This window comes from Acanthaster planci, linkage group LG13 (genome assembly GCF_054643075.1).
Source record: "Acanthaster planci isolate LZ-2023a linkage group LG13, COTS_SCS, whole genome shotgun sequence".
NCBI lineage: Eukaryota > Metazoa > Echinodermata > Asteroidea > Valvatida > Acanthasteridae > Acanthaster > Acanthaster planci.
In genome coordinates this window covers 7,038,221-7,055,234 of record NC_141789.1, presented here as the reverse complement: position 1 = coordinate 7,055,234, position 17,014 = coordinate 7,038,221, and the positions used below count along the sequence as shown (strand labels likewise).

Below are 17,014 nucleotides of genomic sequence, written 5' to 3'. Positions count from 1 at the left end.
GGCAACAGACTGCGGGTTTTCAGGAGGCCCTCCTCAATTTTTTCCCGGATTGTATTTATTGGTGAGGAGAACAGATCATTTGTGCCTAGATGAATGACGAGGGCGTGAGGTGCAGGCCCGGATTTTAATAACCTATTGAGAATGGGGATTAACTCTGCCAAACGAGCTCCTCGGATGCCGAACCATTGGATGTGGTGTGATGGAGAGCCCCTGGACACGGCCTTCCCTGCCCAGTACACTATGCTGTCACCTATCACCCAAGTCCTTACCACCCCTGTATTGGATAAATAAAAGAAACACAACCAGCAACAAGTATGGTAGTTGTAATTAATAGGGAGAGGCCTACCTTTGACATATCACGGGTATGGATCAAACTTTATCTGGCCGAATGTAACTATTTACTGCTGCTGATCTCCACCAGCCCGCAGATTGGATCTCAGGAATTGACATGCCCTGTAAGGCTGCCGAAGTGGCAGCCCCAATGCGGAAACTGTGACCACTAAAACCAGAAGTGGGCACTCCCAGGATTTCCAGACACTTTTTGAGCATGTGGCGAAATTGGTATGCCGTTAAGGCAGTGGCCCAAGGGCGGGCGCAATGTTAATTAGTGAGTTACCGAGCGCACTGGACAAATTTGCGCGTTTGTGTGGGGACAGAATTTTAATGTCACCGAGTTACCTTGTTGGTCAGTTTTCGAATACCTGAGTCTGACCAGCATCACCGGCTGGTCATGCCCCACAAACCACACATCGCCCACTCCCAAGATCTGTGAGCAATCTGTCTGCATGCTAGCTGCAGTCAGTTCCCCCACTCGGAAAAACCCAAAAAAGGCCAGCACAAATGCTGCGCGAAACAGGGAAGCCTCCAAATTCGATTTCGTGATTGACCCTGTGACATGACAAATTTTTTCTAACAAATCTAAAGTGATGGGGCGTCTAGTGTCAGACTGTTGATTCCGCCTGCGGCAACCTTCTCTGAGTTTCTGTACTATAACATTTTTTGAGGCATCTGCCCATCCCTTCAACTTGTGAACAAATGCCACTGCCGAAATATAAGAAGTAATTGTGGGTGGTGCCATTCCTTTTAAGGAAAGAAACGCAATGAAAGCAGCCACATGCTCACTTGGAGCAGGCCATGATGGTTGTAACCCAACTTCAAGGCGAAATTGCTGAAACATGGTCACCCGTCTATCGTAGCTCACCCAGGTGCTCCTAGATAGAGATGCCCCTAGGAGTTGCTCGGCCTCAGCATTCAAAGCTGCCAGAGAAAACTGGGTATTTCCAACCCTGCGTGAGCCGCAGAAGGGACCAGCTGTCTGAACCTTGCCATCTGTGAACGGGACAGTGCATCTGCGATGTTATTCTGAACGCCAGGAATGTGCTTAGCTTTGATGGTGACATTGTCCCGCAGGCATACGAGAACAAAGTAGCGCAACAATTTCATTATTAAGGGGCATTTTGATGTTTGCTTATTGATTATGTCTACGACTGCCCTGTTGTCGGATCGAATCCAAATGCGCCTACCGGACAAGGACTTGCCCCAGAGAGTGATCGCTACCTCTACCGGGAAGAATTCGAGCCACGCTATGGACCGTGCATTGCGGAGAATAGACTGGGGCCACTTATCCTGGAACCACTGACCAGCAAAACAGCCCCCAAAGCCAATGCTTGCGCTTGCATCCGTGAATAGTTGTAAGTCCGAGTCCAATACCCAAAACTGATCTGGGATAATTGTTTTCCCATTGAAGCTTTCCAGGAATACCATCCACATGTTCAGGTCAGCCCTTGCTCCCTTCACAAGCCAAATTTTGTGCCATGGTTTCTGAATAACTTTGGTTGCCCTCTGCCTGTGTTCCGTAGACCCCGCTGCCTGGGTTGCAAAGCCACTCGGCTGGCATGGCAGCGAGCTGACATCGGGTGCGGCTGGGCCCGGGACTGTAGCCGTCGCCGGCACGGTCGAGGGGACACACACAACTGGGGGCAAAGTGTCAAGACCGCCCGTATTAGCGCTCGCGATACCGCCCGCCGTGGAGGATGCTGGCATCGGATTCGAAGGTCCAACTGTTCCGGTATCTATCAAACTCGCCGTCAAAGTCGATCCAGTCGAAGGTTGCAGTTGCTGAACGCAAGCGTTTCCAGAGCATGAGACCGGCGGCTGTTGTCTCACCGAAGGAGGGCGCTGTGCAACCCCGCTGCTGTCCGCAAGAACTTGAGGGCCGAGAAGTGTCTGAATTGCACGCGCCTGAGCGCGAGTGTGTCGCGAAGCTGCCGAGCTACGAGCCCCACTCATGACGGAAATTTTCGTCGTTGACGGTCTCCTGGAGGCCTCTGACGCTCTCCGCTTCTTCCCTCTCCCTCGCCGCATCCTAAGAAACGACTAGCCGTCACTAGGCTCAGGAACAGCAGATTTATTACGACTTTCCAGCGAGTAACCGTAAGCTTATTTTTTCTACGTGCGGCAATGGTGGTTGACCCGAAGGAAATGTGACATTTTCGCGCGCAAACTGGCCTGCGCAGGAAACATACATTCGCATAATGCAGCCCTTGATTGGTTAATTGTGCGTGCAGCGCGCCAGTCTGATTCATTCACCATACTCACTCCCCGGACTCAAAGTTTGTTCTTTCGAAGACAAGCTCCGAAAAAACTATATTATAACATTTTTTTAACCACTTCCTGCCGGGGACTCCGGAATCGGAGACGTTAGGACACGCCCCCTCACGCCCATGGAGTGGAGCGTGCGACACCCGCTGTGGTCACCCGTACTACGTCCGCAATACACGGCGGGGGACACACGGAGGACGTGGTCCAGCAGTATATAGCGGACTCTGCAGCATCCAGACTTCAGTTGCCTGATGAAGGCTAGCAGCACCAGCAGCCGAAACGTCGCTACCAGCAACACGACACCGCGAGTCATCGATTATCTTTTTACTGTATTTGACGTTAGGTTTATATGCGTGGCCAGGGTCTCCGAACTCAGACAAAGGACACAGGGCCCTGTCATAAAAGACCGTACTCCGAACAAAAGACCAGGCTGCTGGGCATCACCGACATTTTTACTCTCAAAAGTGGTGATAATCCAGCCTTGTTATGAAACTGTATACAGTACTGTATACAGGGTTTGGGGCATTGAGAGCGAGCGAATTACCACCGGGGACAAAAGCGCTCCACCACCGCAGGGATGAGCCACATAGCACTGCTGCACGCTAATTTGGCCCCTATTGAAAAGAGGTCAGCAGTGCACTGAGCCAGGTTTGCGAACAAAAGAAAGTTACATAACACCGCACGATCTGGGCTCTTTTTACAAGGCTGCAGGCCTGGCTGAAATAGTCGGGCGTCAATGAAGGTCACCTGTCAACTGAGAGTAGTGCTGAAAGATTACTTTGTGGGGCTATAAACGACCTTTACATGAAATGATGAATTTTTGAAGGATTGATAGTCATGATAGTGATAGGAAAAAATGATAGTCATGCCGGCCCAGCATCATCAACATTGAAAAATGCCACGGCATGAAGTGGTTGAAAAGGTATGTCTTGATGGCACGCTTGAACTTGTTTTCATCTTTCAACTGGGTTGGCAAAGAATTCCATAACCTCGGTCCAGCAATAGCAAATGCCCTGTCGTTAAGTTTATTATGTGATCGAGGACTTGAAGACTCAAGGTATCCTGACTATGCAAGTCATAAGCACAACAGGATCTGACAATCGAGTCACTCAGGTAGCTTGGTGCCTTGTTCTGCAGCACCTTGAAAACCAAAAGCAACATCTTAAATTCCACACGTGCACAAACGGGAAGCCAATGCAATTCTTTTAGTGACTGTGTAATCCTGTTGTACTTAAGCAATCCCAGAACCAACCGAGCTGCGTTATTCTGTAAACACTGTAACTTATCAAACGCGGATTGAGACATACCATACATTACAGAGTTGACATAATCTAGGTGAGATGTAATTAATGAATGAACCAACACTCGGTGGCTCCTTGATTCAGATATTTTCAAATACAACGTAAATTATATAAGCTATAATTCACCTTCTTACAAATATGATTGATGTGAGAGTCCAAAAGACAATCTTGAATCCAGCCAGACTACAGACATTGTCAACAATTTTCTTATGGTCGTCACCAAGTTTATTGTGGTCAATGTGAATTTTATCCAGTTGCTGTTGACAACCAAACAAAATGACCCCTGTTTTTCCTGCGTTAAGATTCAACTAGTGTTTCGACGTCCATGCTTGAACTGAAACAACACATTTTTCAATATTTTGCAATGAATGAGTTTGATGACACAGTTTGGGAGAAAAGAATTGCAACAACTGGGTATCATCCGCATAACCATAACCACTCATCATGTAATTGTCCATGAATTTGAATAGAGAACTTGAATGCCAGCACGAGCCCACGGACTTCCTAAAACCCACAAAGACTTTGAGGACATCCCACCACTAAGAACAATTATTGACACTAATGGTACTGTATATTATTCTGTTGCCAAATTTCTAGCCAACCTTCTTAATCCACTCACTACCAATGATTATGTGTTGAAAGATTCCTTTGATGCTGCTCAGCGTATTAGGAACATCCGTTCTCACTTGAGTACTGATGGATTTAAATTTGTTTCCTTTGATGTCGTTTCATTGTTCACAAATGTACCTATCACTAAGGCTATAGACATAATCCTTCATCGAGTCTATGACAAAAACCTGATATCCACTGATTTAAAGAAGAACACCCTCCGCAAGCTACTGAGGGACACTTGCACCAAAACCATATTCTCATGTAATAATGAATTGTACCAACAGACTGATAGCGTTTCCATGGGATCACCACTAGGACCAGTCTTAGCCAATATATTTATGACTGAACTAGAGGAAACAATTATCCTTAAGCTTGAAGATGAAGGTATTATCAAGTATTACACACGCTTTGTTGATGACACACTTATCCTTGCTAAGCCTGTAAACTTTGACAGAATCCTGAAAGCACTGAATTCATTTCATCGGAATTTGCAATTTACATTTGAATCATTTGAAGGAACCAGCACTGTTCATTTTCTTGATCTTGAATTTAACTCCTGTGAAATGGGCATTTATCGTAAGAAAACACACACTGGGCAGTGTGTTCACTTTGATAGCTTCACCCCCTGGAAGCAAAAAATCTCCTGGATACGTAGTTTATTTTCTAGAGCCCATAAGATCTGCACTCCTGGACCTCGTCTTCAACATGAACTGAACACACTTAAACGATGCATGTCCTGGAATGGGTTTCCGCTGCATACAGTCAACCGCATCTTTAAGAAACTACACCAAAACCTGTCTAAAGCCGATTCACCCCAAATAAATGAGGATGCGGACATAGCCAAAATCTGGTTATGGCTACCTTTCACTGGAAAGGTAGGCCAAAACATAGTCCATAGATACATCAACAAGATTAATCGACACCTCACTAAGAATGTCAAAATCATAATTATTTGGAAATCTAAGAAAGTGATGAATATGCTGCCAACTAAGGACCTGACTCCCAAAGAGTACCGTAGTTCTGTTGTATATCACTTTAAATGTCCAGGTTGCAACAACGATTACATTGGTAAAACTGACAGATGTCTAACCAACAGAATCAAGGAACACTCAACTGGGCCCAACAGTGTAATTTTTGATGATGATACTGAAAGGGCACAAGCTTTTATGAATACATAGACGAACTTGTGCCCTTTCAGATGATACCTAGATTGCAAGATTTAGATAATTTTGAGACCTTTTGAGCTCAAATACGTATTCTCTGCTCGAGTACAGGACTGGGTATACCGCACAGTCAGAATTACGCTGAAATATAAATCAGTCAGACAAGAACCTACACTTCCTTTTGCAGATAATTCCCTAACTAGTGCAAATATGGATATGAAGCTTTTATGAATACATAGAGGAATTTATTTGGACACCGCTGACCCACCGGTGTCCAAATACGCTGACAGAACCCAAAAGTGTGTGGTGTTTTATTTTGTGTTAGTGGTTAGTTTTATGAAATAATGTTTAGGGGAGAAAAGGTATTGTCTATCAAATGATAGAATAAGCATTTTCATTACTGAGGCATTTGGTTTATCTTGTTGTTAACACGTGAGCCACCAATGACAAAAATACCCTTACAGAAGTCAGTTGCTCAAAAAACCAACGAGCATGAAACATTGTATACACTTTGTGTTTTGTGTGTGTGTGTGTATTACATGTGTACATGCATTCACTCGAGATCGCTCCATATCTCACAATTCTAATGCTCAGTGATCTCATTTACAGCACTTTTATGTGCAAATATCACATCCCAGATGAAAACATGCAAAATATTGCTGTTTGCCTTTGCTGCATCAGCTGAAGTGGACTGCCTTCATGGACTGGCCTTTGCCCCAGTAGCCTGGCGATGGTCCAGTAGAAAATTGGGCTTTAATATTCATGCACTGAGACCTCGACTTAAATACGTGTACGTGCAACTGAAAAATACAAATGCATGAAAAGCAATCTGATGTCGTCAACTAACTTGCGAAAATACTAGTGAAGTTTTGATCGTTTTTGTTTTTGAGTTGTCAAAGTTTGGTATGTATCGTTTTGTTGTGGGGGTCACTGGCTCCCGGCCATTCCATGTTGTTCTCGCTATTTCTAGCAGTAGGAACAGTTACTGTGCATGCTTCTCTAGCTCCTCTTGTATTTCACCACACAACTTATGTGATATGATGCAAGTTGCTCCACATTCGTGTGAAAGTTAGCAAGCTTTGAAAAGTACCACTCATGACGGCTGTTTTATATTTGAGTCCTGCACTTTTATCAACACAAATTATGGACAAAATCCTAAAATTTTAGATGACATGTACATGTATTCACTGTCAGATTATGTCATGTATGCCGTACTGTGTGAGTGAGCCTACTTAGCCTATGCATTGGTTTTACTTGATTACATTGGTTTTCAGCATTGCTCAGATAACGCTCAAAATAAGGGCTTCCACAGCTACAGCAATGTCAGTTGTCTGCACTTCTGCATGTGTTTCCAACCTAGCTCTAAACTACAGATGAATGCAGCCAACAAGTCCAACAAAAAACCACCTGCACCCATGGAGTTTCACACTATATATGAAACGTGCACAAGTCATTCTCTTTTTGTCTGGGAATGAAGTTGAAATAGACCACACGTATGGAATGCTGGCACGTCAAAAACTCAATTTCTTTCCTTATTTAATAAAAAGTGAATTTCAATTTTCAAAAATTTACCTTGACCCACCCACTATTTAAAAAAGAAAAGTTGAGTGACTCCATAGTCCCTTTGCAAGTTTGTATCTCCATCAAACTTAAATCAAGCAAAGACCCTGTAGCATAGATGCGTCTCAAAGCATAATGTCCTGATATCATCACAAGTCACATGATATGCCCTCAAAGTTGATTTCTTCGCAGGCATATATGTCAAGAACCATCGGTCTGACTGGGTTCAAACTTGGTACAGACATAAACCAAGGCATGTTATATGTGAAAATTAAAGCGAGATCATGATGACATCTTTTCATGATTTTTTTCTGAGGATATTAGGGTATTATATTTAAGCCAATCACTTAAAACAAGTTTTCCAAGAATATGAATTATTTACTGGGGTGGACCAATCATGAGCTCTTGAATAAAATGACAAACATGTACATGTACATCATACCTGTAGCAGCAAGGCGTCCACTGGCGAAACAATTTCTAGGGTGAATATTTGTAACTTTGGGGGGCATTTATTTTACCAGTAGAAATTTTTTAATTAACCAGTATTTCATTCAAATTTTGCGGGTAGTGAGGACCGAATCCTGACAACATTTGGATGAAGAATTTGTGGGAGCAGTATAAGCTGAGAAATCGAAGACTTTCACCCATTGTAACCTTCCATCATTGCAGAGTTCTTTCATGGATGGTACAACAACTTGTTTATTAAGCGTGATCAATGTCATGCACTGAAAAATAGAGTGCAGTTTTCACTTACATAATCATTATCATAATGAGTTTTTCTGGCTTGGGACAAACCCATCAAGGCGTTGGGTCGCGGACTGGAGCTTGGGCCCTGTACATGTCAGTGCGGGTGGTGGCTATTGACACACAACACATGCAAAATGAACTGTTACACACACTGTACATGCAGTAGACCAGATTTGCCCAGTGCCTTGGTCAAGGCTAATTTGTGTTTTTTATGTAGACAGTGTGTATGTGTATGAGGTTTGCAGCTGATGGCATCATCAGACTGGAAGTTACAATGAGAAGCCCATTAATTTGTTTAAAAGCACATAAAAAATTCCTTCTGAAAGAGGGCATTCTCCGTCAGCCCAGATTGGGGATCCTTCACCCAGCATCGGACGGTCTTCAGTTGATGTGCTGGACGTTGTCCAAAGATCCTTCAGAGCATCAGGCCTTTCTGCGGACGCTGCATCCATGACGGCTCAGGGTCGATGACTGTCCACTCACAAGATTCACAGCAGCCAACTTCAACATTTTACTAGATGGTGCGATGACCATGATGTTTCTTGAACCGAAGCTCCTGTGAGTTCCATCACAGACTTTTTTCATGTACAGTATCCATTCCAACTCGGGCCTCCAGATTGCCACCATCCGCAACTACCAGTCGGCCTTGGCAGCCGTTCATTCGTGTATATGACTTGTTCGTATGAATCCATTGTCTTCAGAAGCAAGTTAACTTAAAAGAGTGATGAGGGGAAAACATGTGGACTGCCTCACTAATCGCACAATGTGTGCTGTACCAGTGTTTTTCAGTTCGGCCACATTCATACCAATATTGGGTATGGCTCAACATCGATGGGATAACAATCGTCACTACCATGGGGACCATATTCATATTCACTTTCACTCCAGGATCTTGACATGTCTCGCGGTTTGGACGACAAAGTGGGTATTTTACACGCAGAAAACGCACACATGCAGTCTTTTTGAATTTTTCCTCGTTATCCGAATCACTCAAAAAAGAAAAGCTACTTTAGTTTTCCTATGCCGCATTTGCAGACAGTGCTATTTTAAATGTTAAAATGTAAGCTCCTTGTGCAAATTTTATTTTCATGAATTTTCTAGAAAAGGAATTTCAGCCAGTTTCTGACTTACACTTTAATGTGTGCCGGGTTTGACAAAAATCACGGGAACCATAAAAAAATTGACAAACAATTGACAGGGCAGAACAGAACTTCTGAAAATTTGCTGAAAGCTCAACATACATTTTCTACATGTGGATTGTGCAAGCAAGATGCATGTCCTCTTTTAAGTGGGACTGCCTCAAAAATTAAGCACCAGCTTGAAAGCATGTCACTTGGCTTATACTTCCACTTTGACAGTTTTGTAGCTGCCTCATTACAGAAAGGATTCATCTTCAAGATATTTAAATCTTGTAGCACAAGTCCCATACAAGGTCCTGAATGAACTTTCCAACAAGTCCAAGTGCTCTAAGGTGATTGTTACATTGCCTTCTTTTAGTGCATTGAGTATAGCAACTTGTAGGTTATTTAATGGGTGGTGCACCTTTGAAAAAATCTTGAATGGCATCGGAGTATGAAAAGGTCAGCATAGCATCAAGGAAAAACTTTGAAACGATTTCCTACCCATCAAAAGTACACTTCTGTCTTTTCATGCATCTCTATTGACTATGGGTATCCTTTTGAAGAAAGGAATTCCCAAAGCTCCCTCTCACATCCACATCCAAGGTCATGAAACAACTTATCGACTGCCCTGAGAAGCTCCTGGGTGCTGCTTTCAGAACCTTTTTTTGTAGGGCACTTTTTTGGGTGAATGTTCTTGTACACGTATTTCCTCCTGTATTTTTCTTCAGCCTGAACACATTCTCACATACATTATAAAATGAGTCAAGAACATTTATGTTAGATCTAAAGGAATTCAACTGTCCTTTGCCTAGTGGCTCTGCCAACTTTCCATCTACACTTTCATTTGTGGTACATCGATTTGTCATAGTGTTTTTTACTTGAGAGAGGATAGGTTTTGTACAGACATTGAGGATTGTCTCAACATAATCATTAGCTTTCCAACCTGTTGGCACATTTCATCAAGAAGTGTGTTGTCTGCTGATGAAATCTAAACCTTCATGAGATGGCCTTTTGATTTAGTTGTACCATCATATTTAAGAGTAAGATTAGAATGACCAGCAAGTTTGTCCTCTGTTTGTTTATCCGCTTTTGACTGCATTTCACTGACAAATCTGTTCTTGGTAGATACAGATGGGAGGGGTCCCATCAGCTTCTTTCCTGTTGTTGTCTTGACAACTACTTTATGGCGTTACTTGTCTTGTTGTTCTGATATACATGTACCAAGGTCTTGCAGGTAGCACGATGCCTTCAAGATACTGTTGCAGTAGGATTTCCCATCTTTTGTTGTGATCATGTTGTCTTCATTATCAAGCTGTTCCACGTGTTCATCTTCAAGGTGTTTTATATGTTCATTAGCCTGTTTGAGTGTTGTGGTGAGATTTTCATAGTAGCACTGCACTCCTTGCTGAGCTTTATCATTTTCTTGTAATTTCTGCTTTCTCAACAGAAGTGTTTTTTTTTCCATTTGGATGGACGTCAGGTTAAGCTTCTGCTCTTTAAATTTTCTACTCACTGTGCCCATTTGAACTTCTTTTCTCAATGTAGAATATTTCTTCTTCCACAAGAGGACAGATAGTTCTTTTGTTTGTGATTTTGGATCAAATGCTTTGGCTTCCCAGCTGTGCCTGTGGCAGTAGATTTTCTTTAACTTAACATCACTGTAATGAAGTTGGGACTCTTGCGATTGTTATTCCTTTTTAAGGTCTTAAAGAAATAAAATTTTTAATTCAATGATGGCACATGCATCAGTCTTCTTTTAAATATTTTCTTCCTCTTGGCTTGCACATTTTACCCTTTTCACATGGGGAGAGCCTGCTACTTGCTGTTAATTTCTTTGTCTATTGTTCTGGTGGGTTGTACAATATATTGAGGGAAACATCTGTAAGATTTAAAGCACTTTGCTTTGACTTGTTTTTGAGAAATTTCAATCTCTTTTGCTCCAAAATTAAAAAAGACCACTTATCTTGGTATGGTTTAACCAAGATAAATCTTTCCTGTAAATGGTCTCAAATGATGAAATGGTAGTATTGAAAGATTTGGAGTGGTTACCTTTCTTCTGCAGTTGCTGGCTGAGCTAAAAAATTAGTCTATTAGTAATTTTCTAAGTGTACATAATTTGTTTAACCAGTTTTTGGCACTGAGATGCAAAGCATCAGAATAAGACCCCAGAGTTTGACGTGCTGCAGTAAGCTCACGTAAAGCAGTTGCGCTGCTGGTGCTAAGACAGGAGGCCATGGCCTGTAAAAATTGAAGAATTGCTCACCGGATGGAGTGTCCCAAGCTTCCTATGCAAAGCATTTTCATCAGGGGATAATGCAAGCCTTAAATCCCTTGATGAAGGTGCTTCCCGCTGAAAGCTTGGGACACTTCATCTAATAAGCACTTCTTCAATTTGTTGCACACTTATTTGATGCTCAACAGTGCTACGGAGCACATCTATTTGTATGCCATGGCCAGTGCCTACTTGGGTTTGAGAGTGAGTGTGAGAGCAAAAGACCAGTAGGAAATGAGCAGAAGGGGTTCAGAATGGACAACGATAATGATGGTTAAAGATGGACAGGGATGTGAAAGTTAAGGTGAAGCAGCTAGTTAGTGTTTGTGTTGGTACTGTGGTAGAAAAAGAAATACGTTAAGAGAGTTGTAAGCAAACGTAAAATATGCAAACGGGCATGACATGTGAATTATGCATGTAATATATGTATCCCCTCACTGAAATATGAATAGTATTGTTGAGTGCAATCTTGAAAAAATTTATTGTACTCCCTTCTGAGTCGATTATCCTACGAATGGATGTTACTTAAAGCAGATCAACCCAGGATGGAGTACTATAAACTTGTGCAATGTTCAAGATTGCGCTTAACAGCACTGCAGTGGTAGTAAGGCCTAAAAACAAAACACAGGAGGCGCACATTTTCATTAGAAATTTATATTTTCAGATCCTACCAATATTTTTTTAACATGCAAAGAAAAAAGTATATAGAAAGAAAGAGAGATAGGAAAATGGAAATGGGGCTGGCTGGGATGCTAAACCTGTCTTTTTGGGGGGAGAAGGCCAAGTTGTACTCAAACCTATGAATTACTATGAGTGAAATGTCCATTCATTTTTCAATAAATTTCGTTCAGTTTAATACTGAGCAGGGTTTACAATATATTTTGTTCACACATTCTTTACATTGAGTGCTGGTGCTAAAAAGCTCGACCAAAGAAAAAAAAAGCACTGGTTTGAGTTCTTGTTCCCCTTTCGGACATTTTATCAATCTCAAACAATTGTTTCTAAAATTAATGTAACCGAGTGGTAGTAGGACTCAGTTAAAAGTAAATAAATAAATAAGGACAACAGGGAATGTGGTGGCACAAATACTACATTCAGTATTTTATTTACAATTTGTACAGCGCCTCACAATGTAACAGAATTTATATATATACAAATTTAAAAAAAGACAGTCAATTATATCACCCAACAGCGTATAGCTGGTAGTATGTAGAAAACTGCTACACTTTCAGTGTGAGGAACCCAAAGGATTGCATGCAGCGTTCCTCGACCTGTGCCAATCACTAGTACATGTACTGTATGCACCAAGGCAAATACATGTAGCTGTGTTTCATACGATGTAACAATATGTACAGTAACAGTAAGTAGCAGTACAGTTGCAGAAAGTGATGTTAAGGCAATCAGACTCTGAAGCAGAGTGATCTGATTAGGATGTTTCTGTGCAGTGCGCACTCCACAGGGTGGGGTGAATCACAAAAGCTTTTCATACTAGTGAACAAATGTGGGGCAGATACAATACACTGTTCAGATCACTATTGCCAGATGCTGGCATGCACATGTATGGCTCTTTAAATATGCAAATGTGCTACTCAATACAAGAAAGTCACAGAGTGCACTACACAGTATTGTTGCCAGCTATTTTTATCAAGTGTATAAAGTGCAGGCTTAAAAGAGAGGGCGCTACACAACACAAGGCTGCGTCTATGTTAACTAGTGCAAACATATGCAGCATGTATGAGACGGAGAGAACCCCCCTGCTTTGTGTTGGTCATTGTCTCGCAGGAATCTGGGGAATTCGTTTCAGATATCTTGGGGGGATGTGTTAAGTAACAATCATCTGGAATGTGTATAGGGATTGGACATGTTGGGGGGGTACCCCTCGGTCTCATTTCTTGCTGGGTATAAGTGCAAGTCTGTTCTTGAGGTGCCGGGTACATGTATAGAAAGAAGAATTCTGTAGTCTGGAAGTGAATAAGGAATGTTGAAGAAGTGGAGGGACCAGGTGACTAGAATAGTTGACTGGTTACACTAATTTTAATATGGTATTGTAATGGGTGCAAATAAACTCATACTTGGCAGTGTTTGGGGGCCCAAGAATTCCACAAAACTCCTTCCCATTTCGAATTCAGCAAAGGACACATTAGCAAAACAAATCCTACTACTATATGCAAAGATAGGTCCATTTCATTGGATGAAACCAGATATTCTTCCACTCTGAAAATGGTGCGTCATGGTGCATATTAAGAATGAACGTCAAGGAATCCCATTGAGGGCCTGACGTTTCAATCCTAGCAGAATCTTTCTGAAAGGGCAAAAAACAAGGACTCCTTACTTGTACTTGACTTACATACTCAATATCATGCATAAAGTTAGATACATACAATGTATGTATACACGTATAAATGCATACATGCATGTGTTGATGCAGTGAAATATGCGTGCCATTTGCCATACACATGTACATATATATGTAATACTTACCGAAGTTAGTGTGGTCTCACCCTCACAAGGAAAAGTGTCGTCATTACTTTCATCGATCCTAAAAAGATCTAATTTAAAAAGTTTAAATTTCAAAACATTTTGTCGTGTCTCCTACGCACACGGTGGATTACTGACCACCTTTTATTAGATAAGATTGAGGATTATTTGAGTTGCAATAACACTGAAAAAAATCACAAGTCTGAACTGGGAAAATGACCTAAAACAAGGCCCGTAAAACAGCCGACGAGAAACAGTTGTCTCAATTCTACACCAAATGCTAAATTTTCTGTAGTTAATGACTAGTCTGTTGCCAGACATGAGTGGATTTGTGTTTACATACTGATATGTAGCAATTATTCTGACAACAATTAGGATAAGCTTCTATATATATATCATCCTTGTCACATCAAAAAAATCTGTAACAAAGCATTACCGAGCAAGGTATGCATGTCTGCTATACAATGAGTCGAAGCACAACACACACGAGTTTGCGTCACATGTTTCAGATTTCAGTCTGATTCGCTTTGAAAAGAAAATGCCACTTATTCCTCAGGTCCTCTTTTTTTGTCAGTATATCCACTGTTTTGGGGTTTTGGATGACTTATCTATCTCAAGAAACCTGGGTAGCAAAATGTGAGTCAAACAATTGGAATAATTGTTTGACCATAACTCAAGAACTGGACATAAATCAGGCTCAAACTTAGTGCCAGGGTTGTTCTTGCTTTCATCTGATAGCCTGTTGATTGTAGACCTTAAGGGTTACAGGCCAAGGTGACTGCTAACCACATCAACCTTGGCCTTAAGCAATAGCAAGTGTTTTAACAAGCAGTTCGCTTGTTTCCAACCCCCTTTCAAACCTCCTTGTCAATATTGCTTGTTTTAATTACTAGATGACTGTTTTTTTTTTTCAATTATTGAAGGTGAGAAGATCACTGAAGTCCAGTGTGAAAGTCCAACATTCACAGTTTCATGGCATCCCAAGAGACATTTGCTGGCATTTGCGTGTGATGATAAAGATAAGTACAACAGAGATAGAGATGCTGGCACTGTTAAACTGTTTGGACTCTCAAATGATTTGTGTTGATGGTTTATCTAGTTTTCTATAGAGGTTTTTCTATAGAGTTTTATAGGGGTAGGTAAGATTATCTTGAAAAGCAACTTCCATAAAATCGGTCGGAGGGGTACACATCTGTCATAGCTAACTTTAAAAAACTGAGCTGCACAACTGTCGAAAGCAGTTCTCCTGTAAGAAAACAGAACAGGGCTTGTGAATTTTATAACCCAAGACAAAAGAAGTTTCATGTAAAATGTTTTTTCACTTTTTATCACAGAATAGTCGCCATGGAAAAGCCTCTTCGCAAATAAAATACATGTATAACAAAAAGCTAGAGCATGCCTACCTGAACTTTGTAATGTCCGTTATTTAACATTTGTAGATTAGGCTATGTCGAGTATGTGGCACCACTCTTTGTATAGTTCTCATTGATTGATCTTAACATGGAGGAAGGACACAAAAGGACTTTGAACTGCCCAGGCTACAACATCTGGCCAATTACCGCTTTCTGTCATGTCTGGTATGTCCATAGCCAGAGCACAGTGAATGCTTGCTATGCACCAGCTGTTTCATAACCATAAGCCCCCTTTTTACCCCATGATCATTGCCGCAATCATTCGCTGACAAAATAAAATTACAAACATTGCATGGATAATGGAAAAGTGCATCAAAATCTTTAAAAACAATTTATTCACGACGGCTAAAGTAAATCTATTGCTAGATATTTTCTTTCTTTTTCCCGGTCACTGCGACAAGTTGCAGTTAATTGCAAAGAAAACTCCACAAATATTGCTAGGATATTACTGGTCCCGCTTGTCGAGCTAAGCTACAGGCAGTAATCAGGCATTTTTGGAATGATTACTATTGTTTGTCTGACCGGGCGGCGATGATCATCGAGCACTTTGACGTGCCAGAGTTGTAACTCCTTCCATGTCCTTCCTCCATGATCTTAGTAATCTTTTTACAGCAGAGCAAATAATAGAAAATCCATGATAAAAGCACGGAATTTGGTCTACTCATTCTGTACGGAATTTGTCAAGTACATTTGTCGACCAACAACCATTTTCCAAAATAGGTACCTCCAACCTGTTTTTTCTTGACACAGTCCAGGTACATGTATAGTTTACCTCCACCGATACAAAATTAGAGAAAGCAGAATTCCAGTCTTAACACTTGTTCACTTGCTTCAGATGAAAAAAAAAGAGATAAATTTGTGTTACAAGTTTAACATAGTTTTTGGGGTGATAAAAAGTCATTTTCACAGTAACCCAGCTGCTTTATCGAATGTGTTTTCTAAATTGTAGCTCATGTTTTTTGTCAGACCCAATTTTAAAGTGCGCAGTAACGTGCTAATCACTGCCAAATGGGATCCATTTATGTATTTCGATTTTCGGGCAAAATCCAAATAATTAAGAAGACAGTAAAGCACACACAAAGACCTGCAAGATTGCCCAGAAGTAAAATAAATCACTTACAAAGGGCTTTCCTCATAACACACGTAAAATTAAAAAACAGGTACATTTAACAAAAGATCACAAGATATTCTTTTAAATACATGAACACAATTATATTTAGCTGTGTTTTTGTTCACGCTCCTACATAAACTGTATGCTCCATTTCCCCATGTGTCATTATTATTCACCAAAGGTGAAGAGTTAGTGTTACGAGTTTTCCCAGTTTGTACGACATAATTGTATTTGTTTTGTATAATTAAAAAGAGATAAAACACAGTGTGAAGATATTTGTCACTTAAATTATACATGTCATCATCTGAATCTGTCCAGATGTAAATCCGTTTCATTTATAAAGGTAAATTACATGTTGAATTCCCCAATCCAAAAGTTCAATTTGGCGCCTGCGAGCTTGTGAATTTGATCGTGCTTTTTAGTTTTATGGGTCAACCTGCGGGAGGTGTACTTTAAAATCGCGTAAGCCCCCAATACGCCTATGGCTAGGCCTTCCATCGCGAGCCCCACGGGTCCGGTAAATACTCCCAAGAATAGCGGAATGGCTGCAAAGTCGCGCCTACGGCTTCCACGCTTGTACTCTACATAATTGAGCGCGTAACAGCCTTTTAATCTTTTTGTTAGAAGTTTCGCGCG

The 17,014-nt window shown here is 41.3% G+C and overlaps 1 protein-coding gene across 2 annotated transcripts in view; it reads left to right on the top strand.

Moving 5' to 3' along the window:
• Positions 1-16,666, top strand: part of thoc3 (THO complex 3) — a 110,106-nt gene extending 93,440 nt beyond the window's left edge. Inside the window, exon 7 of one of the 2 annotated variants that reach the window (XR_015427517.1) lies at positions 14,779-14,905. Coding sequence is in view for 1 of the 2 variants with exons in the window: in XM_022253890.2 (XP_022109582.2) it covers positions 14,779-14,942 (164 nt within the window). In the remaining variant the exon portion in view is untranslated. Of the gene's footprint in view, positions 1-14,778 lie in introns of both variants that reach the window. The other variant, XM_022253890.2, reaches the window with a different exon arrangement.
• The last annotated feature ends 348 nt before the right edge of the window (positions 16,667-17,014 follow it).